The 27,629-nt window shown below is 56.6% G+C and overlaps 1 protein-coding gene across 1 annotated transcript in view; it reads left to right on the forward strand.

The window, feature by feature from the left end:
* Positions 1 to 3,679: 3,679 nt before the first annotated feature.
* Positions 3,680 to 27,629, forward strand: part of GRIK3 (glutamate ionotropic receptor kainate type subunit 3) — a 221,037-nt gene continuing 197,087 nt past the window's right edge. The window contains exon 1 of the mRNA XM_038557875.1: positions 3,680 to 3,829. Coding sequence (XP_038413803.1) covers positions 3,715 to 3,829 — 115 coding nt within the window. The 5' untranslated portion in view covers positions 3,680 to 3,714. The remainder of the gene's footprint in view (positions 3,830 to 27,629) is intronic.

The following is a 27,629-nucleotide window of genomic DNA, read 5'->3' on the forward strand; positions in this document are numbered from 1 at the left end:
CATCCCCTGCTCAGTCCAGGCAGGACAGGACAAGGGTTGAGGCTGCAAGCTTAGAAGGCAGATAGGACCACATGCAGATCTTGGCTCTTCACCCACAATGTCTGGCAGTGATGGCCCATAAGTATTACAGGGAGGAAGGAAGGAGGCAAGAGGGAAGGAGGAGGGAGGGGAGAAGAGAGGAGGGAAGGAAGGGAGGTGGGGGAAGAGAGGAGGAGAAGAGGGGAGGGAGAAGAGAGAGAGGGAGGAAGGAAGGGAGAAGGGAGGGCCTATCTCCTTTTCTTTCTTCCTTTTTCTCCGGAGAGGGGATTTCTTCTTCCTTCTTTTTCCTTCCCCTGTTTCTTTCTTCCTCTCTTGTCTTTCTTCTCTTTCTTCTTCCCTTTTTCCCTTCCTCCTTTTCCTTTTCTTTCTTCTTTGCTTTCATTGTTTTTAGGAGGGTTTGTCTTTCTTTTTTCAGGGAGGGAGGGAGGGAGGGAGGGAGGGGGGGAAGGAGGAAGGTCACATCCTAGCTGTGTAACTTTGGGCCTCTTAACCTCCCCGAGGCTGGGGTCCTTACTGTAAACTGAAAACCCCAGGGATCCTAAGCCAGCAGGCCGCGGGCAGGGTTACAGGAAGGGATGCACACGCGCCAGCTACGAGGTACGGGAGTGACCGCCTCCGAATATAGAAAACGTGATAAATACCAGCAGTCAAGGGTATCATCGCTGGTGGTTTGTTGTAAAGCATCGCACCCTTCCCCTTCCCCAGCCCGGAGGGAGCAGGTGCTGCCGGCCTGGGAGACCCCTGCGCCCCAGGACGCCTCGCAGCTAGGACCGTGGTAAGGGCCCGCGCCCGGCCGGCTCAGCCAGCTTCCCTGGGACCCAGGGCTCCCCCTGGGCTGCGGCCCGGTGACGGAGCCCCACAGCCTCTGCAGCTGGAGGCTGTTTCCCACCGCAGCCAACGTGGCAGCAGAGGGAAGCCTCCTTCCGCAGCACCCGCTAACACCCGCCCACTCTGGGATGCGGCAGGAGCCACGTCCAGCCCGTGCCGCTCCCCCAGACCTGGCGAGGGGCCTGCAGGGGACAGGGTCACATGGTCCCCTCCGATTCCCCTCGGCCTCCCTTGTGCGGGCTTTCTTGGGGGCTCCTCCTTCTCCCCCTGCTCCCCACCTCTCATCCCTCCCACCCCTGGCCTTTCACAGGGCTCTAATCTAGGGTGCAAATCTGCCCATTCCCTTCCCTGGAGGAGACCCTCCCCACCTTTTCCCTTTCTGCTTCCCAGTTTCCCTGCCGTGTGCCACCAGTTTCCTGCACTCGACCCCTCTCCTGGCAAGAGGCTGCTTGCAGGATGACCAAACAGAATCAGCACCCAGGCTCTCCCCTCCTCCCCACCCCCTAACCCTCCTGGAGGACTGCCAGTTGCTGATGCCTTCTGAGCCCCCGCATCCTTTGCCTTGAGTTCAGGTCCTGCCAAATCCCCTCTCCTCTCCCCCCATCAGGGCACCGGATCTCCTTCCTTAGAGAAGAGCCAGGACTTTTTTGGTTCCTTGGAGTAACTAAACCAGGTTAAATAGGGCTGGGGTGTGACTTCTTCAAGGAAGAGACTCCCCCGGCTGTATGGGGGGGCCTTCTGCTCCCCTCTCCTGTGCTTCCTCCTTGCTGGGACCCACTGGGGCCCATTACTCTCTATCAAGAGGTGGCAGCTGCTGCCTCTCTGGCTCTGGTCTGCATGTCCTTCCCCCTGGTCTCTTGGGCAACATTTTCCAGTGGCTGCTTGGGAAACCAGCCGCTCCTGCTCCGGGGTGAGGAAGGCCCAAGTCTGGCAAAGACGGTGCCCAGTAGCCTCTCTTGGCTGTCCAGTGCTGGAGGACGGCCTCAAGACTGCACACCTCTTCCCTTTCTCAGAAGAGCCGGGGAAATCCTCCTCCCACCGCCACAGCTGCCTCCCCCGCAAGGTGGGAGGGAGTCCCCTTCCAATTGGCAGGATTGGCCACGCTGCAATATTCACATCTCCACACAATGCCCACGTCCCCTAGTTCCAGAACAGAAGGGAAGGGAAAGAAAAGACGGGGCAAATTAACAGCCGGGGTAGGGCTGGACTGATAGTCTATTTGTAAGAAAATTAAAGATTTGCTTTTCAGATGTTGGGGGCCATGCTCTTACCAGACAGCTGGCAAATGGGAGAGATTGGGAATGATGGAATAGATCAAATTATTTAAATGAGAAAAATAAATCCACACACAGCCTAGCCGCTGCCCGGTGACAGATCCGTTTATTTATCTACTGTATCGGGCGGGCACTTTGTCTCTGTCAAAAAGGTCATTAAACTCGCCTAACTGCGTAATTCCCAGCCTCCTGCTCCAGACTCGCTCCACAGCCCTTTCTTTCCCTCGACACCCAGCGCCACTTGAAAAAAAAAATTTATTATTGCTAATAAACAAGGTTTTTCCCCCCATTTTTTAACCCTTTCTAGCTTGCTCCCCTCCTCTCCCCCCCCCACCCCGTGGGTCTTGCTGCCTCCCACGGCAATGACATGACCATTGCCGGGTGTCTCTGCATCCTTCTCAGGAGGCAAGGGGAAGGGGGCTAGCGCCTCCTGCACGGTTGAGGGAACACGAGGATGGGAAGTACCAGGTGCATCTCAGATGCCCTCCGGACTTCAGGATTTGGCCTCGGAAACCGCGGGGGCTGCAGGGCGCTGGCAAGTGCCACCTTCCACCGCAGAGGGTCCGCGGGCCAGGCCCGCCCCTAGCAGACCCTGCAGCATCCCCAGCCCAGCGCGGCGGACACTTCTGTTTGAATTCGGTCTCCCCGGAGCCCAGCCCCAGCTCGGAGGGCGGGTTCGGTGCGGCCGCGGCCCCCGGGTGCGCTCCCGCCGCCGTCCAGCCTGCGCCCGCTGCGTGGGAGCGGGAAGGCGAGGCTCCGCAGACGGCGGGCTGCGCGTCCCTCCGCTCGGCGGGCGCGTCTCCTCCAGCTGGTCGGGCCGCCAGGCTGCCGCCGTCGCCCGCTCGCGGTGCCAGCTCTGTCGCTGCACGCCCGGCTCCGCGGCTCCGTGCCCTCGCAGTTGTAGGGACTGGCTGGGGGGCGGCGGGGCGGATGGGGACAGCTGGGAAGCAGGGGGGCGTCCTCGCTCTCCGGGCGTCCCCCTGAGAGCCGGGCCCGGGGTCCCCGTCCCCGCCACCCCCCGCCCCCTGCGCAGGTGTGAGCGCGCGAGTGTGCGCCTCGGGGCGTGAGTGTGAAGTGCGTGTGTGCGCGGGGGAGTGCGCGGAGGGAGCGCGGGCGGCGGGAGGCAGGGCGCGGGGAGGGGGCTGGGAGGGAGTGTGTGCGCGCGTGCAACTCCACTCCGGGGCTTTGTGCGAGCCCGGGCGGTAGCCTTGGCGGCGGCTGGAGGAGGAGCGGCCGGAGAGACGCGTGCAGCCCGCCCGCCAGCGCCCGGCAGCCGGGGCAGGTGGCAGCCCGCGCGGGAGCCGAGCCCGAGCGCAGTCCGAGCGGAGCCCGGGAGCCTCGCGCGCTCGCGGGCGGCCCGTGGGCGGCAGCCGGGCGGGGCGGGCGCCGGCGGGGCGGCCCCCCAGTAAGATGTGCGCGGCGCCGCGGGGCGCCCCCCACTCGCAGCGGCGCTCGGGAGCCGGGCAGCTGGGCCAGGCGGCGCCTCGGGGGCTGCTGCGCGCCCGCGCCTAGAGCTGCCGCCCCGGGGAGCCCGCCACGGCCGCGCCCCGGGCACGCTCGGCGGCGCCCAACGATGACCGCTCCCTGGCGGCGCCCCCGGAGTCTGGTTTGGGAATACTGGGCCGGGCTCCTCGTGTGCGCCTTCTGGATCCCGGACTCGCGCGGGATGCCCCACGTCATCCGGATCGGTAAGGGCTCCCCGGAGCCGGGGTCTCGCTGCGCCCGGGCGGCGGCGGGGATGGAGCTGGGTGGGGTGGGGGCGCCGAGGAACGCGATCCCAAGAGGGTTTATTCCTCCCCCCGACCTCTCTCCAGGCTGCCAGGGGCTGGGGGTGGGGGGCAGGTGACCACCGGGAGGTCGTTCTGGGGAGGACAAAGTTGCAAAGCCGGGGTCACGGGCCTCACTTAGTGGGGAGACGGCGGCGGGCGAGGGGCCCTTGGCGCGCTCGGGGGAGGCCAGAGCTGATGGAGAGCAGCGGAGCGTTCCAGTCCCGGCCCGGGCGCGGGCGCGGGCGCATCTCCCATCTCCCATCTCCCATCTCCCGGCGACTGCCAGCCTGCGCGGCCGCCCCGAGTTCTGGGACCCGGCTTCTCCGCGCCGCGGGAACCCTGGGGAAGGCGCCAACTTCTCTTCCCTCCTGGCTCCCCGCAGGCCCCTCTCCTGCGCCGGGGGCACCGCTCCAGCGGCCGGGACGCGGCGGCCGCTGCGCAGGATGGAGAGCGGGGGCTTTGGGTCTTCTCTCCCGGCGTGGAGGGGGAGGCCTGCGGCCCGGCGACCTGGGACCTGGGGCAGAGAAGGGGCAGCCCCAGGTGGGTCGGTCGGGGTGGGAGGGGGGAAGGGAGCGGGTTTTAAAGTTAGCCGAAATCCCTCCGCAGCTGGCGGCGGCTGGCGGGGCTGCGCGCAGGCTTTCTGAGGTTGGCATCCCCGCTCTCCAGCCGCCGCCGCCCGAGACTCTTACTCGGGGCTTTAACTTTGTTGTGGCCGCCCCAGGCGCCCTGCAGGCAGCGCTCCCGGCGATGCGGGGGGGCCCCCTCGGGGTGCAGGCCCGGCCTGGCCACGCGGGAGCCTCGGCCACGCAGGCCCCGCGCCCGCCTCCAGGCCGGAGACCTGGGCCGCCTGGGTTCGCGAGGCGCCGCCGCCAGCAGCCGGCACAAGGCAGCCAGAGCTCTGCTGAGCCGGAGCCACCGTCCTTCCTTGTGGCTCTTCTCCAGGCACCGACTGCTAGAGGGTGAGGGGGTGCTGGGAACCGAGGTCGGGTTTTCCTAGGAGGCGGTCAGGAATCTGGGGGTGGGGGGTCTGTCTCCGAGGCTCACTCTTGGATCCCACAATGTCTTGAACTATAAACAATCCGGATGGGGGTAGAGCGCAGCCCTTAGCGCTGTTGTCCACTCTGGGGTCTTTCAGTCCATTCCTGGGACCCCCAACGACTCACACCAGAAGGCAGAGGAGTCCGGGAGTGAGGGGCTCTGGGGACATCCCCCACGGTCACGCTTAACCCTTTGCAGCCGGGGCTGCTCTTGGCAAGCCAGATACCTCTTCTATCTCCGCTCTTTTGCCTGCCCCAGTTCCCCAGTTTGGTCACCCATCCAGGGGCAGGCGGTCCCCTTAGTAGTGGGCCAGCACTTCTTTTATCTCCTCCTTCCTTCTTTCCTTGGTTTTTCAGGGGCCTACATGGTAGGGTGCCCTTGGGAGAAAGGAGGGGAGACCTAAAAGGTGCTATGTGCCCATCCCACGCATTGCAGGTTCCTCTTCCATGGTTCTTCCCCCTGCATGGGTGGGGGCGGCGGGGAGCTGGGTACACTCCTAGCCCAGCCTCAGGGATGGAGGTCTTTGGGGGCCCTGGAAATCAGGAGCAGATGAGGACAACCCCAGAAAGATGAGCGAAGGAGGGGCAGGATGATGTATCCTTACCTGCCCCCTCTTGCTATGGAATCGGCTTGCACTGGGGGCTCCTCACCGCTCTGAGGGGAAGCCCCAGCCTGCCTGCCCTTTCTTGGGTTCAGCTTGTAATAATGCAATTAAGGATGGCAAAGCCCTCCTCTCTTCTAATCTTCTTCGTATTAAGCCCCAGGATTAATTAGCGTGTCGGCCCAAGCCATTTATATCTGAGAGGCCTGCCCCATTTGATTCCCAGCCCGAGGACTGGGGTGCTGTGCGGATGCCAAACGTGACCGCCGGAGCTGTGCCAGCTTGGACGGAGGATGAGAAGGCTCTGAGGCCTCTGGGCTTCTCTGGAGCTTCCTGGGGAGCTGAACTTCCATCCTTCTGAGCCCAGGCTGGAGCCTTAGCTGGAGCCTTAGCTGGAGCCAGTGAACCACAGTGGACATCATGGGAGCGCGTGCACAAGTGCGCGCGTACACACACACACACACACAGAATCCTATGCCGAAACCCAGACACACCGCCTTGGCTGTGTCCGACACCATCTCCCTTTTCTGATCCACCCGTGGGTTTCCAGGGCTCTGACCGGGGCCGTGGGAATTGAGGTCCTGGAAATTGGGCTTCGGAGTGTGCTGGGTGTTTCTGGTTCCCGGGACGGGCTCCCGTTGTGCCTGGAGCCGAGTCCTATAGCAGCAGGCATCCCCAAGCACCAGCCTGGGAGAGGGTTTTCTTGCAGGTGTCTGAGGGGCTCTCTGGGCCAGAGAGCAGCGTACCCGCCCCTTTCTTTGTGCCTTTTTTTGGGGGCTGAAATTTCCTCTTAGACAAGGAGATGGATAGCTCAGCAGTGTGACAGAGTGTTCAAACAATCCATCTTGAATAGATGAATTGCATTGCTCTGTCTTTTTGTAATTGTGTCTATCAGAGGGAGAGGTCAAGGCATTGATTGCTTGGATGGTTTGCAAGTAACAAAGGAGAGTGAGGGAGAGAGCGAGGGAGAGAGAGTAATTGGATTGTAGTCTGCGGGAAAAAATGATCATTGATTATTTTATATGAATATGTGGAAGATGTATCTGCGTGTGATTATCAAGTGTTGCTCATTGAAGGTTTTCAAGGCATATTGTTCGGCGTTTTATTATTACTGTTATCATCGTTATTATTGTGGAGACAGATTCTGGTCTTAACTCATGGAAAGCCGTTTAATGCAGGGGTCCCCTCAGCCAGATGGGCTTCAGTGACCTCACGTGGACCTGGCTGCATGACCTAGAAGCTGAAATGCAGGGGCCCGAGGCCGGGAGCTAGGAAGCCTAGGTTTCCTGTTCCGTCATCTTCCCGCTTACTGAGCCATTTCGGTCAAATCACACTGTTGCCCCTTCTCCCAGTTTCCCCACCTGTGAACTGTTGGGTTGGCTGCGATGGTTTGGGATATTCCGTGGCTCCAGAGTACGTCCGAGTGCAGACTGGTGGGCACTGTGCTGTCCGTGTCATCATGGGTTTCACGGTTCCACGAGGCTCCCTCGTGCTACGAGGCCAGCTTGGAACTTGAAAAGGGAACCAGACAGTGGTGGCAGCAGCTGGGGAGCTCTAGTGGCTGGTGATGATCTCTAGCCAGCCAGGGGGAGGTTCGGAGCCAAATGACTGCAGAGACATAAAGCAGGTGTATGTGGTGGGGGTGGGGGTGGCAGGGAAGGGCTGGCTCCACTCGGGACTCTCAGAGCATCTACAGACAGAGCAGAACAGAGCAGATCAGAGGAGCCTCAAGGCCCCGAGCCTGGAATGGGGGGCCCAGCGGGCAAGCGCAGCAGTCCGTCCCTGGGGAATGAGAGCCCCTCCCCCAGAGTGCCCCAACCAGCCCCGGCTGTCCATCCCGATCTTTTGCCATCAGTTCACCCAAACGGTCCTAACATTCATCTCCCTAGTTTGGGAGCCGCATGTAAAACAATGAGGAATTTCTTACCGTGACTGGTGATGCGCTGAGACATTGCCGCCTAGTAGGAGCAGACAGGAGCTGAATGAAGATCAATAGGGATTTCCCCCCTGGAAGTAAATAGCTTCAGACAAGACCTGGGAGTGGCCCGAGGGGCCTTGGAAGGCATTAACTTGAGGAATTTCTGCCTCCACTTCCCAGCCCAGCCGCTCCTGTCAGTCTGGGCTTGCCTCCTCCTCAAGCTGGAGTTTAATTTCTACTTGATGCCTGCCTCGCACTGCGCTTAGCAGTCATTTGACATCAGGATGATCTGGGGTTTTTTAGAGGTGGTTTCTGCAGGGTGAGCCCGGCACTGTGTCCTGACTGGGCTCTTCCAAGGTCACTTGCATCCCCCTGTTGCTGGCGCGACAGCTGACTTCAAAAGTCCAGCCCGCTGTGCTATTTTGAAAGGGCTTTGAGGGGCAACCCTGCAGTCCCCCACCCCTTCGGGAATGCAAGGCTGCTTGGGTGCTTTGAGGATCCTTTCTGGGGCCCATGAGCCCCCTGAACCCCCGTATTCCCACAGCCACTCGGTGTCCCTAGGAAACGGAGCCCCCTCAGGGGTCAGGGGGAGGAAGCACAGATTCCCTTGTGGACATTAGAAGTCTCCCTCCTCCTCCGGGGGCGGGGGCATGAGGCCATCCACATACAGGGGAGGTGGCGGAGGCTGCTTAGGGTGCCCTTTTCGGAGGAGACTTGGTTGTGCTCAGCAGCTGGGTTTGCTTCTGATCTGCTGAGGCCCAGCTTCCTCCGTCCTGTTACAGACAGCTGCCCTGCCTCCTGTGGCTTCAGCCTGAGCCCCACCTTGTTTACCCTGGACCCCCAGAGGGACTGCAGAGAGGCGAGAGCCGGTGCTCCATTTGGCTGGGCAGCGGAGGCAGCAGCAGCGGAAGAGAGCCTGGAGCCCTCCAGGCCCTGCCCAGCAGCAAGGAGGACCGAAGTTCCAGGAGCAGGGTTCGTCCGCCTGATGCTGGTGTGATGGGGCTGGAGCACCGGATGGATGGATGGATGGATGGATGGATGGATGGATGGATGGAAGGAAGGATGGATGGGCCCGGGGCCTGGTGCAGACAGCATCCCGGGCTCCTTCACTGCAATAGCTCGTCTGCCAGATGCCGATTCCCCGACAGCAGCACCAGGGGGCAGTGTGCCTGTGTTGAGGCATCGGCGTCTCCTGCCTGGGACCCCACCTGGGGCTGGAGCGACGTCAGCATCACGCACAGCAACATGGACGCCACCAGGGCCGTCATTTAAGGAGCACTTAGCAGGTGCCAGGTACCCCGGGGCTCCAGACGCCCAACTAGCAATGCGGGTGAATAGTAAGTGCTCAATAAATGCAGCTGCCACATTCCCCCTCCCCCCCAAATCTTCTTCAGGCTTCGCCACCCCGTGGGCGTTATTTCCATTTTGCACAGAAGGAAAGTAAGCTTGGCAAAGTCACTTGGCCAGGATCACACGGCCAGTGTGGGAGATGCAGGATAGGAACCCCTGTCCGCCCGACTCCTGGTCCTGTGTGTTTGACTGTCCGTGTGGTTGGAAGGTGGGAAAGCACCGGTTTGCAGGGGTGCTGGGTGGAGCACCCCCACTGCATGGCTCCGGGGGGCTGTGTGTGGCCTCCTCGGGCTGGGCCCTGTCGGGCCTGGTGCTGGAGACGGCTGTGTGGGTTCCCCAACATTTAACCCTGCCAGTGCTAGTTTGCAGAGTCACACTGTCCGTGCTGATGGGCCGCGTGGCCGATGTGCTTCCTCTAGAGGAAAGGGTGCGTGGTCTTTCTCACCCCTCCCGCCAACACTCGTGCTTCCAATGACTACATCCCACCTTGTCCGGGCTTCTGGACTCTGACCAATGCTCCAGTTCAACCTGAGATAAAGGATGGACTTTCCCTTGGGGATGGCTAGTCCCCCCAATAAGAATCTCTCTGTTCTGGGGACTCCGGCCTCCACGTCCCCCTGGCAGCCACCAGGCTGTCCTCAAAGACCTCGATTCAGAGCCTTGAGGAAAAGGCCCCGTGTCTGTGTCTCCCCCTCATCTCCATCACCAGCCAGTGACCTGGCAAGAGCAGGTGGTTGGTGAATTGCTCTTCGATCTTCCTTTTCCCTCACCTCCCTTTCCCTCCCCAGTCCCATCCCCGCCCTCTTCCAACATCCTTTCCAGGCTAATAGGTTTTATGATCATCTTACTTTTAAGCAAGAGTCACATTCCGACCTTCTAAATAGAGCCTGTCCTGCCGGGAGTTGAGACCGGTGGACAGTAGGAGGGTAAGGCCCACTGACACCGGGCTCTGGAACGTGTGCTGTCCCACACATGCTGTGGGTCTGATGTGGGGGCCTGAGTGCCAGAGCTGCCCAGGCCACCCTTCCGCCAGGCCACCTCTATGAGAGCCGAGACAAATTCACATTTATGCCTCTTGTCCACCATGTTCCTTCTTCTGGGGGACGCAGGGAGACTGGGATGAGGGTGGCTGCTGGGCACGGAGCCGTTCTAGGAAGTGGGGGCAACTGCATCACTGGGAGCCCCTAGAGAGGTGACACATTTGGGACAAGCACAATCAGAGCGGTCACGTTATCTTCCGGGGCCTCGATTTCCCCATCTGTAAAATGGGGATGATACCTCCCAGCCTGCCTCCCAGAGTCAGAGGGCTGTGACATCTTTTCAGAAAAGCTTAAGCAGGGATCCCTGGGTGGCACAGCTGTTTGGCGCCTGCCTTTGGCCCAGGGCGCGATCCTGGAGACCTGGGATCGAATCCCACGTCGGGCTTCCAGTGCATGGAGCCTGCTTCTCCCTCTGCCTGTGTCTCTGCCTCTCTCTCTCTCTCTCTCTCTGTGTGTGTGACTATCATAAATAAATAAAAATTAAAAAAAAAAAAAGAAAAGCTTAAGCACCGTCCGAAGATCAGCATTTCCTCCCAGTGCTGTTCAGGGAGTCTGGCAGCAGCACGGGGCCGGGTTAGGGGGGAGGTGAGGGAGGTGGCTAGGGGGCCGAATGGAGACATCACTGTCTACGCTTCCTCAACTTTGTCCCCTGAGTGGCCTGGACGTGGGGCCGGGGCCAATGCCTGTGTTTGCTCCTGGAGTCACCTCCATCTTCTGCTTCTCTCTGTGTCCCAGAGACAAGACCCTATGCCAGAGTGGGAGTGAGGCACGGCCCGAGGGGTTGGGTTTGAGGACCACAGGTCATTCTGATTTTGTTTTCGTTAGCTCTTGGCCACATTTTATAGCATCAAGGCCCAGAGCAACTTGAACCCACCTTACCTTGTTTTATTTCCTTTGGAGTGATGTCCAGGGTTCCCACTGCCCACTGCCCTGAGCCTGGTGCTCCCCTTCCCCCAGACGTCACTGTCCCACGTCCCCACCCCTCGCTGTGCCTTGTTTACTCAGGCTGACTGACCTTGGCTCTGGTTATGCCCGTGGCTGTGCCGAGGGCTTTCTCTAGCGCCTGTGTGTCCTGTCTCCCCCGCCTGTGTGTCCTGCCTCCCCCATTGGACAAGGAGGTGACCCAGAGGGCGTAAGGGCACCTCCCCCGCCATCACTACCAAGAGGCAGAATGAGCTTTTGGGGCGTCAGATACTGTATTTCATTGGTTCTGAGATGGACTTTCCCCCTCTGCCCTCTCACATCTCTGAAATCGGTGTGTCTCCTGTATCATAACGGGGGTTACTTACGGGATTTTTTTTTCCTCTCTCGGCACCTCAAAATATCATGGCGTGTCTGGGGTTTGTTGAAATGTGGTGGATCTGAGTTAGATTGTGAGTCTGACTATGGCCGTGCCTTGGGACGCTGGGCAAGGTGCTTTACCCGGGAGCCTCCGTTTCCTCGTCTTTAAGATAGATACCTTACTGTCAAGCAGAACCATAATCGGATGTTTTTAACCTGCAAAAAATTTCATATGGCCGAGCCTTACTGATTCATCTTCCCAGAGTTAGTGTGGGTATTAAAGAAGATAAAGTCTATAAAGCTCTTCGCACAGTACCTGATGTTTAATAAATGTTGGGAGAGAAAGGATCCCCAAAGGTGGAGGCCATGTCTCTGCCATCAGGCTATGAGCTCTGAGGCTGTCTGCTTCTTATGTGCCCTCTGCCTTCTGCCAACCCTGGTGCTCAGCAGTCCGTGCAGCTCAATACGTGGCATTTACCCGTTGCCCACACACCCATGTCCCCCATACGGGAGACGGTAGGGTTACCTGTGACAGTTACCCACCACATTAGGGAGGCAGAGGGGTGCCTTTTAGGATGCTTCTGTATGTTAGCTCCCAGACTCCTCCTGGCCTGCTATTTTTCACATACCTGCAACCTATGGCAAATATAGGTTCTTCCCTATATTTGCAACGTTTGGGTTGAAATGCATTTTGCATGTATTCGGGAGCCGAGAAGAGCGTGGTGGTGGGATGCTCTTTAGGAATTGATCCGGGGAGTCCTCCTCGGTCCTTCTTGGATGTAGAGTTCGATCTTGCGTCTTGGGCAGGCCACTGCAGCCCAGAGAGGGTCTGCGGCTGGAGGCTGGGCCCCCAGGGGATAGACACTGCTGGCTCTGCTGGGAGACATCAGGTAATGAGGCCACGGCAAGAGCCGGGGAGGAGAGAGTCCCCATGGTGATCATACAGATCGGAGATAATGAGATGGAGTGAGATCCGGGGGGAGTGGCAGCTCCGACTCCAAATCCTTTGGTGCCATGCTGAATGGTGGTTAAGGAAGGCAGGGGAAAAAAGGGAGCGAGAAGGAGCGAAGATTCTAGTTTGTGTGAAGAGGGTTCCAATCCATAGGAGACAATTAAGCCTTGCGCTGTTAAAGGGACTGATGCAGACAGGCTGCTGATGGAAGGGCGTTTATAGAGTTCTCAGAACAACTGCAGGGATGAGCTCTTTAAATATGGGAACGAGGGAGACTTGTGCAAAGCCTTCCTGCATCTGCTTTGCAGAACTGGAATACGCTATTCCAAAAAGCCTGCCCAATTGGGCGGAAAAGCAGGAGCGGGGAGCCAAGGACTTCCCAGGGCTCCGCGCATCGCATTTCCTGTCTGTGATGGAGAATCACAGACTCTAGGCTGAAAAGGACCCCAGGGGTCACTCTAGGCCTCTGGTTCTCTAACATCAGCATGCATCAAAATCACCTGGAGTGCTCCTTAAAATACAGACCACTGGGTCCCCCCCTGCAGAGCTTCTGATTCTGTAGGTTTCGGGCGAGGCCTGGGATTTTGCATTTTTTCACAGGTCCCCAGAGAATGCTGATGCTGCTCATCTGGGGACTACTCTGTGAAGACCACTGGTCTAGGTCACTGGAGGGACCTCCCCCCCTCCTTACAGGTGGATATCGGGTCTCTGATTGAATACCATCTGAGATAGGAAGCTCACTACTCTGGACCCTCTTTTGTGCTTTCCTGCAAATGTTTTGGCTTATTCCAACCTTTGTTGCATGTTTTCCGCTAAAATTTGCCTCCCCGAAGTTTTGGTGAAGGCCATAGAACCTGGAGGTTGAGAGCATAGGTTCTGAGATCCATGTGTCTGAGTTTAAACCCTCTTCCCTGCCGCAGACTCTAACACTTTGGGTAGGTCACTTAACTTCTTAGCCTTAGATTTCCTCACCTGTAAAATGGGAACAACAATAGCTTTGACCTCATGGGATCATTGTGAGGATTAATATGCCCTAGCATTGTGGATAATTCCACAGGCTCTGGAACCTGCTGGCCTGAGTTCGAAGCCTGCCTCCATCACTTCCCATCCATGGGATCTTGGGCAAATTAATGTCTCATAGTAATAGTACTGATAGTACCTGCCTCACAGGGTTGTTTGGAGGATTTGAATGACTGAATGCATATACAGTGTTTAGACCACAGCCGTGGGAAGCACTCAACAGATGGTATCTATTATGCTTACGTTGGATCACCATGCCCACTGATTCTGGTCTGGATTTGCTTCCTAGGGCAACCCTACGGAAGGAAACATAAAGGCATTTTTCCAAATTGAATTTCTCCAAGTTAAAGATGGTCAGTTCTTAAGAAAAAAAAAAAAAGATGCTCCGCTCTTGCCCCATGGTGTTGAGAGCTAACCACCGCGCTGCCTGTGAGTTGCACCCAGTAAGCGCACCACTTCCTCGGACCTGGGCCTCCGTGTCTCCGTGTACAACCCAGATCACCGTCCCCACCCCCTCAGCAGCCATTCTGCTTTGCTGAGTTATGCTGAGCTGGTGGTCTCCGGGGATCACCCGGTCTTTTGCACAGGTATCGCTGCTGATCTATAACTTCTCTCATCTTCCCTTTGGCAGTTGATCTTTTGAGCCTAAAGGCAGGACCTGTCATTTATCTTCAGTAAATCCTATCACTGAACCTTCAGGTCTCACTCATTGTTTCTGGACCACCAAAGCCTGTTCAGGTCTCTCCATCCTCAGGAGGTAGAGGTGAATTTCCCTCTCTTCTTCCTCCAAGGGGTCTGTGGCGGAGAGGTTAATGGGGTATGGGCCTATACTACGAACAGAGCCCTGTTCTGGATCATGCAGCTTCCGCGGCTCCCTTTCTGTTATCTGGAATGCTCCCTGCCATCTGAGCCCGAGAGGAACCCGCCTTCCCTCCCTTCAGCTGTGTTGGCCATCAACACGTTGGACAGGGGATGACCAATGTCCAAGTCCGTTGGCTTAACTCAGAGATCTAGGATCCACTATGCTAAAGTTTAACCAACTTCAAAACCCCACTGGCTTCCTTAGGCTTTTAGGCCCTTTCTGACCTGTCCTGACTCTGTCCCTCCTTGCCTCACACACACTCTCTGCTCCACTGTGCTCAACATGCAAGTCCCCAGGAGGCACTGTGCCTTTCCTTCACATCCTGGGCCTCTGCTCTTGCTGTTCTTCCCCGACAACTTTGAGTCATCCTTCAGGTTTCAGCAAAGGTGTCTTTTCCTCCAAGAAGCTTTTCTTGACTCCTACTCACTTCTGTGGGTCCACACAGCACCCTGTACTTCCTTTGCCATAGCACTGACAATACAAGCAGTGGCCCCAGATGGCTTATTTTTACCGCTTTATCCGGTGTGTCTAGCACAGTGCATGGCACCTAGTAACTAATAACTACTTGTTGAATAAATGAATGCATTGATAAATACAGTCACTTGTTTTTTTTTTGTTTTTTTTTTCAGTCACTTGTTTTTTAAAGATTTTTATTTATTTATTCATGAGAGACAGAGAGAGAGGCAGAAACACAGGCAGAGGGAGAAGCAGGCTCCATGCAGGGAGCCCGATGCAGGACTCGATCCCAGGTCTCCAGGATCAGGCCCTGGGCTGAAGGCAGAAGCTCAACCGCTGAGCCACCCAGGGGCCCCAAATACAGTCATTTGAATAAAAGTCCACCTACCTGCCCTGTTATTCAACTCAACACTTCTTCCTTCTGGTCAACAGGACTTTGCGAAAGACATTGTGCGATTCTTCTATGAAGTCAAAGTTTTAGTGGAGTCGTGGGTGTTCTGACACAGACTCTGTCCATGTAGGTAGCTTGGACAGAGCTGGAATATTTAGAGGAGTGAGTCCTTCTTTTCACAGGCCTAGATTGGTCTTCACATCCTTGGTCTGGTTCGTCTCATGATGAGTCTCCTCTCGAGGGAGCCACGAGCTGTCTACTTCAAGAAGAAACTGAAGAAAGGCTCATGACCTCACCTGCCTCTCCTCCCCACTGGCCCCTCAGCATCTCTGATGCTCCCTCTGGGAGCTGAACCAGGAAAGAGAGCTTCTGTGATTCATCCTTAATAGGCAGGCCGCTCAGGACAGCTGGCAGGCAGGGCTGTTGCTGTGCTGTGTGCGCTGCGGCCAGCCAGCGGTCCGGCCCCTCCGTTTTCCGTCTTCACCACATCACCTACTCCTACTAGGATGCATAGACAACAGGTCTCCATGCAAGCATTGTGTAAAGCAGAGGTGTTGACAGCTAAACTGGAGGTTCAGGCTGTATAGACCATCAGCCTGGGCCTGTTAGCCCCGGGGATGCATGCATCGTCTGGGTTCTGGGGAGTGTGAATGCTTACGCGTGGATGTGCTTGTGTACTTAAAAGAAATGACCACTTGGAGGTTTGCTTCTCTAGCACATGCTTCCCAGGGTGGCTCAACAGCCATTCTTTATTCCAAGCCTGACAAATGACTGTAGTGACTTTCCTTTGGACCAGTGGGGAGCCAAAGACTTAAGTTGGGGGTCCCAGTACCTGGCTGACTGGGCTGATGGGTCTGTCGTATTTATGTATCTGAGAGTGAGTCCCAGACAGGCTGGTAGTGGAGCCTGGGCTTCCCCTCTAGCACATGACAGAACCCGGCTCTCCCCTGAGGCCATGCCCTCCCCTTTCTTGCTTCCTTCCCCGAGGAAGCAGATGACACATTATGAGCAGAAAGAGCCTGTTGCCTACATGGCCATTTTTCCTGCCCAGTTTAATAGAGGTGACAGCCGTCTATTTTACTTGTCTCGTAACATCGAATCAGTAAATAAAATATGGGTGAACTCTCAGGTTTAGCTGAATTATGGCCAGTCCATGGGGATGGAGGGCTGGGGGAGAGCTGAGCAAGAGAGATTGAATCCCTTGCCTGTTGCAAGAGAAGCCGAGCCTTGTGTCCTTCTCTGGCTCCAGGAAGTCTTTCGGTGCTGACGAAGGCCAGGCAAGGTCATCCCATTTGGGACTTCGTGGAAGAACCAGAACACAAGTAGGACGCCCCTCCCTAAATGTTGAAGCTACAAGAGTACAGTATCTGTCCTTACTTCTTCCTTTCACAGATTGGGACATTGAGGACCAAAAGGGGAACGTGCTTTGTGCCCCATCCATTGGTGAGCCATGGGAAAATCAGATGCAAACGTGGGTCTCTGACCCCCCAGTCTATTAAGAAAACTCCATCCCCGTTCCTATCTCTCTCTCTCTCTCACACACACACACATACACACAGTGGAAGCTTTACATTTGCGGTCTTGAGATAGACTACATTTTTCCAAGGTGGAAAAGCAGACCTATAAAACATTTTTTCCACATTGAAGGAGAAATACCAAACCAGATTCAGGTGTGTTTAGAAAGGTAGATAATTGGTACCCACTACACAGTTCCCCCAAGAGGCCCGGAGATTAAGGTTTACGCCAGCCTCCGTGTTCAGCACCACAGAGTGCAGTCGGGCCCTGGGGTCCTGAGTGGGCGCCACCTGCCCGCAGACTCTTCTAGCAGGAGTGACGTGGCTGTTGCAAGGTCTTGCTAAACAGGCATTCTTTTCCCGAATTCTATTCCTCTAGGACTGTGGTGTTCACAAACCAGGCTGAGGTGTTGAGCAGGCCCACGGTACCTAGTAAGAACGATTGTTTGTGGTCATTCAAATCGAGAAATTCACAGTAGAGGAAAATGAAGAGCAGAGAGAGAATTTTCTCCTACACCTGCCCGCCCCCCCTGCCCCACGTAAATTGTTCCTAAGCCTCTGCTGCCTTGTACAGCTTGTCTGCTAGGGAGCAGTCGCAGATGACAAAACGAGTGAACATTCTATTGTCAAATATCACACCTGATACCAAGCATCTTTGCTCAGCTTGTCAGCATCATCTTTCACATTGCATTTGGTAAGTAGGCTTGTGCTAGGTATTTTTATCCTGCTAAATGTGATTTCTTAAAAGTATTTTGTGTGTTATTATTTCCTGAGTTGTGGAACCCTGCATACCTATAATAGAGCTGTATTTTCTGCTCGTAAATAAAATTACTCCTCGTTCAGGTGATGGGAATTAAATGTGTCACAGCTTCGTGGTTTTCCCCAAAGAACCCCAGCAGTACCAGGTGCTCCACCACCTGGATGCGTCTGAAACGCCTTGAGCTTAGGCTGGGTACTGACAAAGGTCTCTCCTAGACAGGAAAGTCACTCAGCGAGTGGCCTCAGCATGCCTCAAGAAAGGGGGACCTTTTGTCCGTCACTGAGGTGCTGGGGGTCAGCTGGAACACCTGGCTTAGAAGCCAAAGGCCGCAGGAGTCTGAGAGCATTTGAAGGATGGAGTCAGAGGAGATGGCTCGTGCCTCTGAACAAGGAGCGATGTCTGAGTAAACGGGCCCTGAGGATGTAGGAAGCAAGGTGACACCTTGCAGTCACACGGCAGAGATCCGGGTCGGGCGGAGGGGAAGTGGGTTCTAGTGTCTACGGGGCAGGGCTGCTTCAGGGCCCTGGCTTGAGAGATCGACAGGGGATGGTTTTGTGGGGTTTTTTTTTTGTTTTTTTTTTGTTTTGTTTTTGCTTCTCCTGCTTGGATTCACAGAATCAGAGAAATCTGCGTTGGAAATGTGGCTATTTTTATGCTGTTTGTAATTTAGTGTTTATTTCCTGCTGTTTTCACGTGGACTCTGGGCTGACTCATTGATTCACCCAATATTTATGGAGCGCCCCCTCTGTGTGCTGCGGAGTGCCACCGGGAAGGGGGTGGTTGAGGGTCTGGGGGCGTGGAGCCGCCTCCCTGGACCTGGTGGTGATTCAGTGGCCTCCTGCTAGGTCCGTGTGGGGCGACCTTCCATGACAGCCCTGGTTCCTTGCCCATGTAGGTACCTGCAGTTCAGACCAGAGCCCCGTGCTGGGATCTTCCTCGCCCTTCCTGGGTGCTGGGGAGGAGCTCTGAGGCTCAGAGAGGAGGGGCCACGAGGTAAGAATCACACAGCAGAGCCCGCTGGGGAGCCAGGTGTGCTCCCTCTTGCCTTGCTCCTTCTAAAGCATGTGGTCACTTCCATTGTTCTGGGGGTTTCCTCACTCCTGAGCTGTCACGCCCCATCATCGACCTCTCACCCCCACCCCATCCCACTGGGCTCATTTTGGCCAATTCTCTGTCTCTTGTCAGAATGGAACCTTAACTTCTCTAGATGGGGCAGGTGAGTGTGTCTGCAGGGAGGAGAAGCGGGGCTCGGGGTTAGCATCCGACTTTTGTCTCCAAAGAAATGGTTCTGTCTCCTTTGATGGGAAAGCTTTTCTTTCTGGCTGATTGAGATTCTTTCTGCTGCAATGTAAATCCATCTCATCCATGACATGACATGGCCATATGTGGGGTTTGGGAAGGAACATCTCGACTGGGAGCCAGTAGCTTCAGGGACTGCTTTTTCTTAGGGCCGTAGCAAAGAAGCTCTCCAGCAATTAAGCTGAGATGGCTACACTTGCCCTCACATGGGCTTGGGCAGATTTATAATATTTTCTTTTTTTAAAAATTGGGATTTTTTTTCATGGAGACAGTGATTTATGGAATAATCAATTTCTTTATCTACCTAATACATTGGAGTGATCCGTCAGCATGGGCAGCCATCTCCCCCAGAGGCTGGGGAGGGCCGGCAGCCTTTGAGCCTGACTCACCCGGCAAAAGGTGGCTTTTGCTGTGAACTACTTTGATCCCAGAGTCTGGATCTGAGGCCTGCAGGGAGGAAGGTCTGGAGCTCCTGCATCCCCACTCTTTGAGCACAGATGCTAGCAGCGTCGGCCCCACCTGGAGAGGAATAAGGTCTAGCCCTTGCCGGCCCCATAGTGCTGGGATGGAGACCGAGAGGGAGGTGAAAACCTAAAGCTTGGTGATGGGGAGGCGAAGGCTGTCATCTCTCAGTCTCCGAAGGCTGTTGTGTAGAGGGGTGAGCAAACCTGGTCTTAGAAGTCCCAGCAGAGAGCACTGGGGCCAGTGGGATGATGGTCCAAGGAGACAGAATCTGGTTCAACACCAGCTGTCTCATATTCAGTGCTATCTGAAGATGAAGTAAGCCACCTGAGGAGTAGTAAGCTTCATGTTATAGGAGGTAATCAAGAACAGATTGGCCAGGGATGTTCCCGAGGGGCTCTGGGTGAAATTCCAGGCATCCCCAGCTGTGCAGCTAGAGAGGCTATAAGAACCCAGGCTTTCTAAGTGGCCCTAGAGGAACGTGCCTTCTCTGTCAACTCGGAGCTCAGAGCGGTGGTCGTGAGCCACGGTGTTAAGGTCAGTCTCTCTCTGTCTTGCATATGCCTCCCGCGGCAGTTCATCCGTTGGCAACGCCCAGGGGTCCGGAAGGAGACTGGTGGCTGCAGCCAGCCCTAGGCAGGACCTGTCAACGTTTCTGAGCAGGATAAGGCTGGATGCCCTGGCGCCTGTGGCCGTGTCGTTTGCACACCTCTCTGTGGCAGGTGCGATGACCTTCTTTTGCAGATGTAGGAATGGCTGTCTGTACGGGAGATGGATGGTCCAAGGTCACGCAGCTGGACGGGGCGGGACTCAGTCTGGTTCACACGGGCACACAAGAGGTTGTTTGCCAAGCGAGCCTTCATTGAACACATGCCATGTGCTGGGCTCTGGAAGCATAAGGGTGAGGAAGACAGACGTGCTCCTTGCCCTCGTGGAGCTTGCAGTCTGGCAGGAGAGACGGACACCAGACATCACTCCAAGGTCAGGGCGTGTTACAGACGGGCTGCGTGGGCTGCCTGCGGGCCCTTCAGGGAAGGCTTCCCTGAGTCTGTGACCTTCGGGCTGAGGCCGAGGGAGGACCAAGGTGCAGCGAGGTCAGGGGATGCGCACGAGTGGGGCATGTGTCCCAGCTCGAGGACGTAGCACGTGTAGATGCCCAAGGGGCAAACCGTTGCGTGAAGTGGAACCATGTGAAACCCCCGGCTTTGTAGGTCGGACGCGGCCAAATGTCTGCAATCTCATGTGTTTCAGACTTGTACGTAAAAAAACAAAAAGCAAACCTCAAGGAGGTCCGGTGTGAATAGGGGGAAGACGAGGGGAGGTGGAAAAGTAGGGCCTGGGGAGTGGGCCTCGTGTGAGGCTCTGTAAGCCAAGGCGAGGGGGCTGGGCCGTACCCCAAGGGCACTGGGGAGCCCTTGAGGACTGTAGGAAGGGAGCAACATAACCAGATCTGTACCTTTGGGAAGGCATCCTGGTGGCTGCCAGTAACGACTACATGGGGGTGAAGGTGGAAGCTGGAAGGCCACCAGGAAGCTGTTTAAGGAGTCCAGGGACATGCGTGGGCGCATGGAAGGCTGCTTAGAGACCCGCAGGCTGCCGTGTGGAGGCGAGGACCCTCCCCAGAGCCACGCGCCCGTCTTCTGAGCCCGCCTTCAACGTTGTCCGGGAAGCTCACTGGGCCTCCAGCCCCATGGCCTGTTCCCCAGTTTGCCCAGAGGACCCTGGGTGTGTCCATCTCCTGGTGCCCAGGGTGATGAGGACTCCCCGGGGTGGTGGGCAGCTCCCGGTGTCCCCCCTGCCCCCACCCTGCAGGCGGACAGGCCTTAGACGCCTGGTCACCTGGCCTGGCCTGCAAGTCCTAGGCCTTTCTGACAGCCTGGCCGGAAGGCTCGGGAAGGGGACCCTGTCTGTCTCTGCTCTTCCCTCGGAAGTCTAGGAGGGGCCAGGACCTTCTCCGTGGCTGAGGATGGAAGCCTCCTTCTCCTTGGCAGGTGGGAGGGGGGAGGTCCCAGGCCACGGGACAGGGGCAGGGGTCCCCCACACCTGGGCCGGGAGCCCTGCATGGCACCGGCTGCGGGCGCTGTGCTTCCCTTTTGGTCTCCGTCCCCAGCCCCAGTCTCTGTCCCCAGCCCCGGTGCTGATGTGCAGCTACTGCGCTCCCCGGCAGGAGAAGGATGATCTCTTACCGGCTTGCGACGTGCCAGATGCTGCGCTAAGCATCTTCTTGACAGTCGTTCATGGAAGACAGGGAGTCTAGGAGGTAGGGACTGTGTCCGCACTTGAGCGACGAGGAAACAGAACCTGGCCCGATGCACACGGCGGAGAAGGCATCCCGAGGTGTTCGTCGGTGCCATCACTGTCCTCCATCACCGTGGTGGCTGCTGAGACCTGTGGCTGTGCCTGGCACAAAGTGGGTGCTTGGGGAGTGCTCGTTGAATCTTGCTTATTATCCAAATTTGGGCAGAAAATGGGGTGAGCGGTCTGGGTCAGGAAAGGGAAAAAGCTTGGGAAAGGGGTCTTCACAGCTGCCTGGATCCCCGAGGATCTCTTGCTCCCACTCCCGCCGCTGGCCAGGTGTGTCCCAGCCTGGCCCCTCCCTCGTCTCCCACTCCTCACCCGTCCCCATTCTTCTAGCGACGGCACCTGGGTTTTTTGGTGCTGTTTCCTGGCAGCTGCAAGCCTCCAGTGCCCCCCATCTCGGGGTGGGGGGTGGCCTGGAAGACGCCCCCGCCTTCAAGGCTCCCCTTTGGGGCGGGCGCTGCCCCGGTCCTGCAGATGCCTCCCCCAGCCAGTCCCGCTGGGCTCCGCATCAACCTCTTCTCACTCGGAACCACTGTCAGCTCAAGGCAGGCGGGGCTGTTTGTGACTCTGTGCACCTGCATTCTCTGCGTCTTCCCCCCTCGGTGCCCGCCCCTCCGGCCTCCTGCTCGATTTCTTCTTTCTCATACTCCATCTTCTGGCGTGGGCTCACCTCCTCCGGGAAGCCTCCCCTGGATGCCCCCAGGCAGTGGCACGACCTTCCCTGGGCCTCCCCGAGCCTTGCTCCAGCCCCCTTTTTACAGCACTTCTTATGGGGGCGGAAATGATCTCCTTCTCCTTTATCCCCCTGGTGACCCCAGAGCCCACGTTGAAGCTTGTGGACCTCTTGTGTTTGCTTCCGACTGTTTTTTTTTTTTAAATTATTCCATACCAGTTTATTGTAGGTATTGTGTTTCAAAAAAATTTATAACATAAACAACTCCTCATGTCATAAAATAACTTGGTACAATTTTTAATAAAACTTTTGAGAATTTAACATCTCATCAAAATACAATAAAATATGGTTTTAAAATAGGATTAACCCTTTCTGCTTTTCTTTTACTTGAGGGCATATAAACCAAAAATACCCAAGCTACTGCTGCACATTTGAACTTTAACAAAGCACATTTGGTTTATTTAAATGTAACTCAACCATCCTAAATTAGTACATAGTTTGTTTTCCTTCCTGTGTGGTTCTTTGTAATTTTTGTTCCTTTTGACTTGTATTTGTTTCAACCTAACTTCCTTCTTCATTTTCACCTCTTTCCATCTGCAAAGAGAGGCAGAGACACAGGCAGAGGGAGAAGCAGGGTCCCTGCGGGGAGCCCAACATGGGACTCGATCCCAGGATCCTGGGATCACACCCTAGGCCAAAGGCAGACACCCAACTGCTGAGCCATCCAAGCTTCCCAAGTTGTATTAGTTTTTTTATTTGAATTAATTAATTAATTTGTTTATTTATTTTGTATTGGTTTTTTTAAATTGACTCAGCCCACATTCCAAGATCGGGATGCTTTATATAAAATGTTGGGTTTCTGGCTTCCTTTGCCACCTTCCCACTTGCCGCAGCCCTTCTAGTGCATTCCACGAGACGGGGCCGTTGGCCACCATGCCCGCGCTCTTTGTGCAGCGGCGTCAGGAGGGAAAGGTGAAACATCTGGTGCAGCTGCGTTTCTACCGTCCTACATGCTGAAGATGCGGGGTGAGAGGGCCGTTCATTTCCAAAGTCCGTGTGTCACGGTCCTGCTTCCTGTAGGGCTCCTTGGGGACCCTGCAGGCGCTGGGTCCCTGATCCCCATGTGGACCAGGGGTTCCCCAAAGGCAAGGACCTTATCCCAGTCCTCTTTATCCTGATGCCAAGAGCAGGTGTTCCCTGGGCCTTTTTCCTCATCTCATTGAACCCTTACAATGTCCCTAAGGTGGATGTAGTTCTTCTGTCTTTCCAGGGGAGGGATCTGAGCCCTCGAAAGGAGAAGGACCCCCTTCAGGAAGGGGGGGGTTGGCGGGTTTGAGCCGGTCTGCCCCACTCCAGCCTGATTCCCCTGCGTATTCCCTGCAGCTGCACCGAATGAGGCCCCAGTAGACGAGTACCTGACAACCCAAACTGAATCCGAGAGTCATGGAGGGGATGGGGTCCTGGATGTGCCCTCCCAGCAGTGGATGGGCAGTGAGTGGCATGTTCGGGTGCTCCTGGCTCTCCCTCCTTTGGGCACCTGGAGGCCTCTGAGTGGGGCTGTGTATCTCGAGGGCAGCATTACCCAGAGTTAAGTTAACGTGGTGCAGGCAGGAAATCTGCGGTAGTCCCTTCGCTTGACCGTGTCTTTCAGGCCCCGGGACACGGTGGGGGCACCAGAGCTCTGTGGGCACATTTTAACAACATCTGTCCTTGTCTGCTCCCGTGGCTGGGGGCCCATCATGCCGACACAGGCCCAGCAACCTGTCAGGCCTGGATGGATACTAGGCCACGCAGATGCACAGCCTTCCCACCCGCCTCCAGGCTCTGAGCAGGGACGCTGAGTAGGAGGCCCCTGCACAGCCTGTATTTGTGCTTGGCCAGGGTAGGGGAAAGTGGGGAGAGGCTGTGCCCACCCCCGGCAGCACTGGGATGCTGGGCACCCGGGCCTTGACCAGGTGACGGCTGAGGGGCACCTACAAGGACAGTGCAGGTTGTCTGGTGTCAGGGGTTGGGAGGTGGTGCAGGGGGAAGATCTAGCAGAGAATGAAGCGCCGACCAGTGCCTGTAAATCCCGCCTTCCCAGGCACATCTGGTTTGAGAGTCTAGACATCTGGCCTTCCTGGGTCTGGAAGCTGGGAGCGGGTCCCTTCCTGGGATGTTCTTCATCCTCAGTGGTGGCGGATGGCGTTAGATACTGTGGCAGGGACGAGGCATGAGTGACTGACTCCCGGCATCACCTGGGAGCGGGCCGGAGGTGCCCTGGGTGCACAGCTCAGGACCGCTTCCCGGGGGCTGAGCTCAGCCCCACCCCACTGTGGGAACGGAAGGTCTCGACCTCTGGAGATGCTGTGGCCTCAAGGTCAGGTTGGAGGCACAGCTCTTGTGGAAGTCTGAGCGGCCTTCATTCTTCCCAGCCCCGAGGACGTCGTGCAGGGGTCACCAGCCCCACCCACATGTCTGCAGGTCTAGTGTCTCCACATCCTGAGAGCTTAGAATCGATAGAAGAGAGAGAAGATGGTGGAATATGCCATCGCACTCAGGCTCTGGGCCTCCTAGGTCAGCTGGAAGGACATTAAGGGTGAGGCCTAGCCCCCTTGGCTGGGGCAGGTGCCAGCCCCTCTGGGGCTTGAGAAGAGTCCAGGCAGGGGCCTCCCAGAGCCCCACGGCTTCCCTGTGCTTTAGCATGTGGTCCCAGGGAGATAGGCCTTCCTGTCTCTCAGGGCGGACAGCTCTACCTCCCTCGTTGCCCCGTCCCTGCAGACAGGCCCTCCCTTCAAACAAATAAGCAGAAAGAGAACTCGTAGACCAAGACCAGGAAAAAACTGCCACCAGCCCTCCTCATGCACTTGCAATGCCGGCTACTATAGAAGCAGTTCTGGGTGTTCGTTCGTTAGTCCTCATAAGGACCCTGGGAGATGGTCCAGTCATCCTCTTCTTGCAGGTAAAGAGCTGATGGCTCAGAGAGATGAGGGGACTTGCCTGGGTCACTCAGCCCGTGGGCAGCAGAGCCTGGATGCCCAGTGGAGGGCAGCCATTCACCCTAGGACAGGCCTACTCCGTAGCTAGAGAAAACCCAGGTCACTGTGGGGTAGGGATTTCTGAACCTAGAGTCCTGATAAAATCTGGGCAGGAGCTTCCTGGGCTTGAGGATCCCTTGATGCTAAGACAGGAACAGGATGTTTAGACTCTATTTTGAGCCCGCTGTTTCCATCCCTGAAAGAACCAATGTGGATGAATTCTTAGCAAGAGACAAAGAATGAGTCAGGAAGAGGAAGCCAGTGATTGAGACGGAGACGCTCAGAATGGAGGAGACGAGAAGAGACAAAGAGATCGGAGAGGGAGACAGAGGCCGAGAGGAGAAAGGGAGACTGAGCATGTTTGATATCAGGATGCACAAACTCTCAAACGCCCGGTAGGGTCAGAACGAGCTCACGGTCAACGTGGCAGGTTCAGATGGCTAGACGCCCGCTTGGGGTGGCTCCTTTGTGGTACCCCACTGGTGATCTGGCCTCCCTGCTTATCTCCAGCTGCTCAGCAGAGGCCACTGGGTGTGGTTTACCTTCTGTTGGTGGATGGGCGCCATATGTAAACTACGTGGTTTGTCCCAGCCTGGCCCAGAGTGGGGTTCAGTGAGCCACCGGATAGAGTTTTCCTGGAGGAACCAGACCATCTAAGTGGGATCCAAGTGAAGAGATGTCCGAGAATCGGCCAGAAAAGGAACTCTGTGGCTGGAACACGCCCATCCTGATTGGTTCTCAGAAGCTGGTCTACAGTTCACCTTGCTTGCCTGGCTCCTTCCTCCCTGTCTCGCTGTCTCCCTCCATCTCCACATCTTTCCTTCTTTCAATAAGTAGAGCTGATTGAGCTCTACTATGTGTCAAGTGTCCTAGGTGCTGGGCCTAGAGGGGTGAGACTCCCTTCTTCATGGGCTCCTATCTTGTCCCTTTGGGATGACAAACACTAAGCAAGGAATGCGCACTTAGGGGTTAGAGCAAATGCTATGTATGCATGAACATACTTGAGAGGCCACTCTATGCCTTTGGGGGCAGGGAGGGCCTCTCCGAGGGGATAGTGTTCAGGCTGAGGCCTGAAGAGTGGGGGTAACTGCCTTGAGAAGGATGCAAGGGGGCGTTGCAGGCAGGGGGAACAACCTGTGTGAGGGCCTTGAGAGCGGGGAAGAGTGTGGGGTGGTCAAAGACCAGCGAGAAGGCCCGTGTGGTGTATGAGGCCTGGTGTACAGGGGGTGGGGTGAGGCTGGGAGGTGGTTTTCCAAGGTCCCATTCCCCGTGTCATCTCGGGGCTTTCCCAAGCTGGCACAGGTTCTGGTTCGAGACACAGGCCAGCCTCATGCCACAGACCATTGGTTCCTGTGGCCTGTTTAGGTTTTGGGGCCCAGCCTCATCCTCTCTTTTGTACATCCTTCCGTGGTGCCGCTCTTGGAGAGGGACACCTCTTCCCAGCAAGGGGGCTCACCCAGGCCCATCCCAAGCATAGGCTGGATGCAGCAGTGGAGGAGCCAGCCCTGGCCCACGGAAGACCAGGCTCTCTGCAGGGGAGGGGTTCTCTTCCAGGGAGATTGTGTCTCCTGGCCAATGCCCAGCATCCAGGTGAGTGAACGCCAGGTGGAGGCCTCCAGGGGCTCTTCATCCTGGGGGCCGGTGGGAGTTAAATAAGTGAAAGCTCTATTGGCTCCCCCCACAAGGCGTGTGCCAGACTTTGTACCTGTGCATGGCCCGCCCCTCTGGGGGGGAAGAGCGCATACCCTCTTGGAGGCACCTGGGATTTTGAGGGTGGCCATCTGGTTCAACCCGCTGATAAATTACTCAACATGTATTACTGTCCGGGTCCAGGCTGGGCACTTTGGGGGAACGGTTGGAAGAGAGTCCATCAATAAAGGTAGCAGAATTGTCTTTGGTCTGCCCAAGTGCATGCACATCTGTCCTGTGGGTGCTTCCAGCAGTGGGCTCAGCAGGCAGGGCTGAAAGGAGGCTCCCCCGTTTGCACTGAAGAAACTGAGGTTCGGTGAGGCCAGCTGGCAAAAGCAAAGTCACGTGGGTAGGATCAAGAAAATCCCGCTTTAGGCCCAAAGGTGAGCCACTCCTTCACCGTACAGGTGCTCTGTGACCTCGGGGGCACAGGGTCCGGCCTCGGTTGTTCTCGTCTGCAAATGTGGGGAAGCATGCTACGTGTTAGAGCGCTTAGCTGGGGGCCTGGTAAAGAGCAGGCCCTCAGTAGGGGTCCCTCTGGCCTCCCGAGCCAACTCTGGGCCGGGGCCGTCCCTACCCCGTCCCCTTCTTCCTGCCTTGAGGGTTTCTGGTTCACTGTTGTGACCTTGTGCAGAAACGTCTTGATATTTGCTGCCAGGTTAGACAAAACCTCTAGGAGATTGGCCCATCTCTTTTCTCTCCATCCCAGTGTTTTGGTGTCATGAAGATAAAGCCACGGAGACGTAACTGCCAGGGCCCGGTTCCCAGAAGGCCATAAAACACGGGCGATCCTGCCTGGCCCCGCTCCCCGCAATCCAGTAAAGTGCTCCTTGCGTCCAACACATGGTTATTTTTTACAAAACCGCTGAACTAGCCGTGTTAGCTGTATTGATCAATAAATTACCTTGATGGAAACTCAGTAGGCAGTGTCCCCCTGGCACTCATTCCCACACAAAGGAAGGGCTCCGCACTTTTCCCTTCTCAGAAACCTTGGTGCCATATCCTGTCCCGTTTTTTCTTCTCTGCGTACCACTCCCGGGGCCGCTGCTCAGGCCCGAACCCACCTGGACAGGAGGTGGAGCATCCTGGGACCAC

This window comes from Canis lupus, chromosome 15, assembly GCF_011100685.1.
Source record: "Canis lupus familiaris isolate Mischka breed German Shepherd chromosome 15, alternate assembly UU_Cfam_GSD_1.0, whole genome shotgun sequence".
In the NCBI taxonomy this organism is placed as follows: Eukaryota; Metazoa; Chordata; class Mammalia; order Carnivora; family Canidae; genus Canis; species Canis lupus.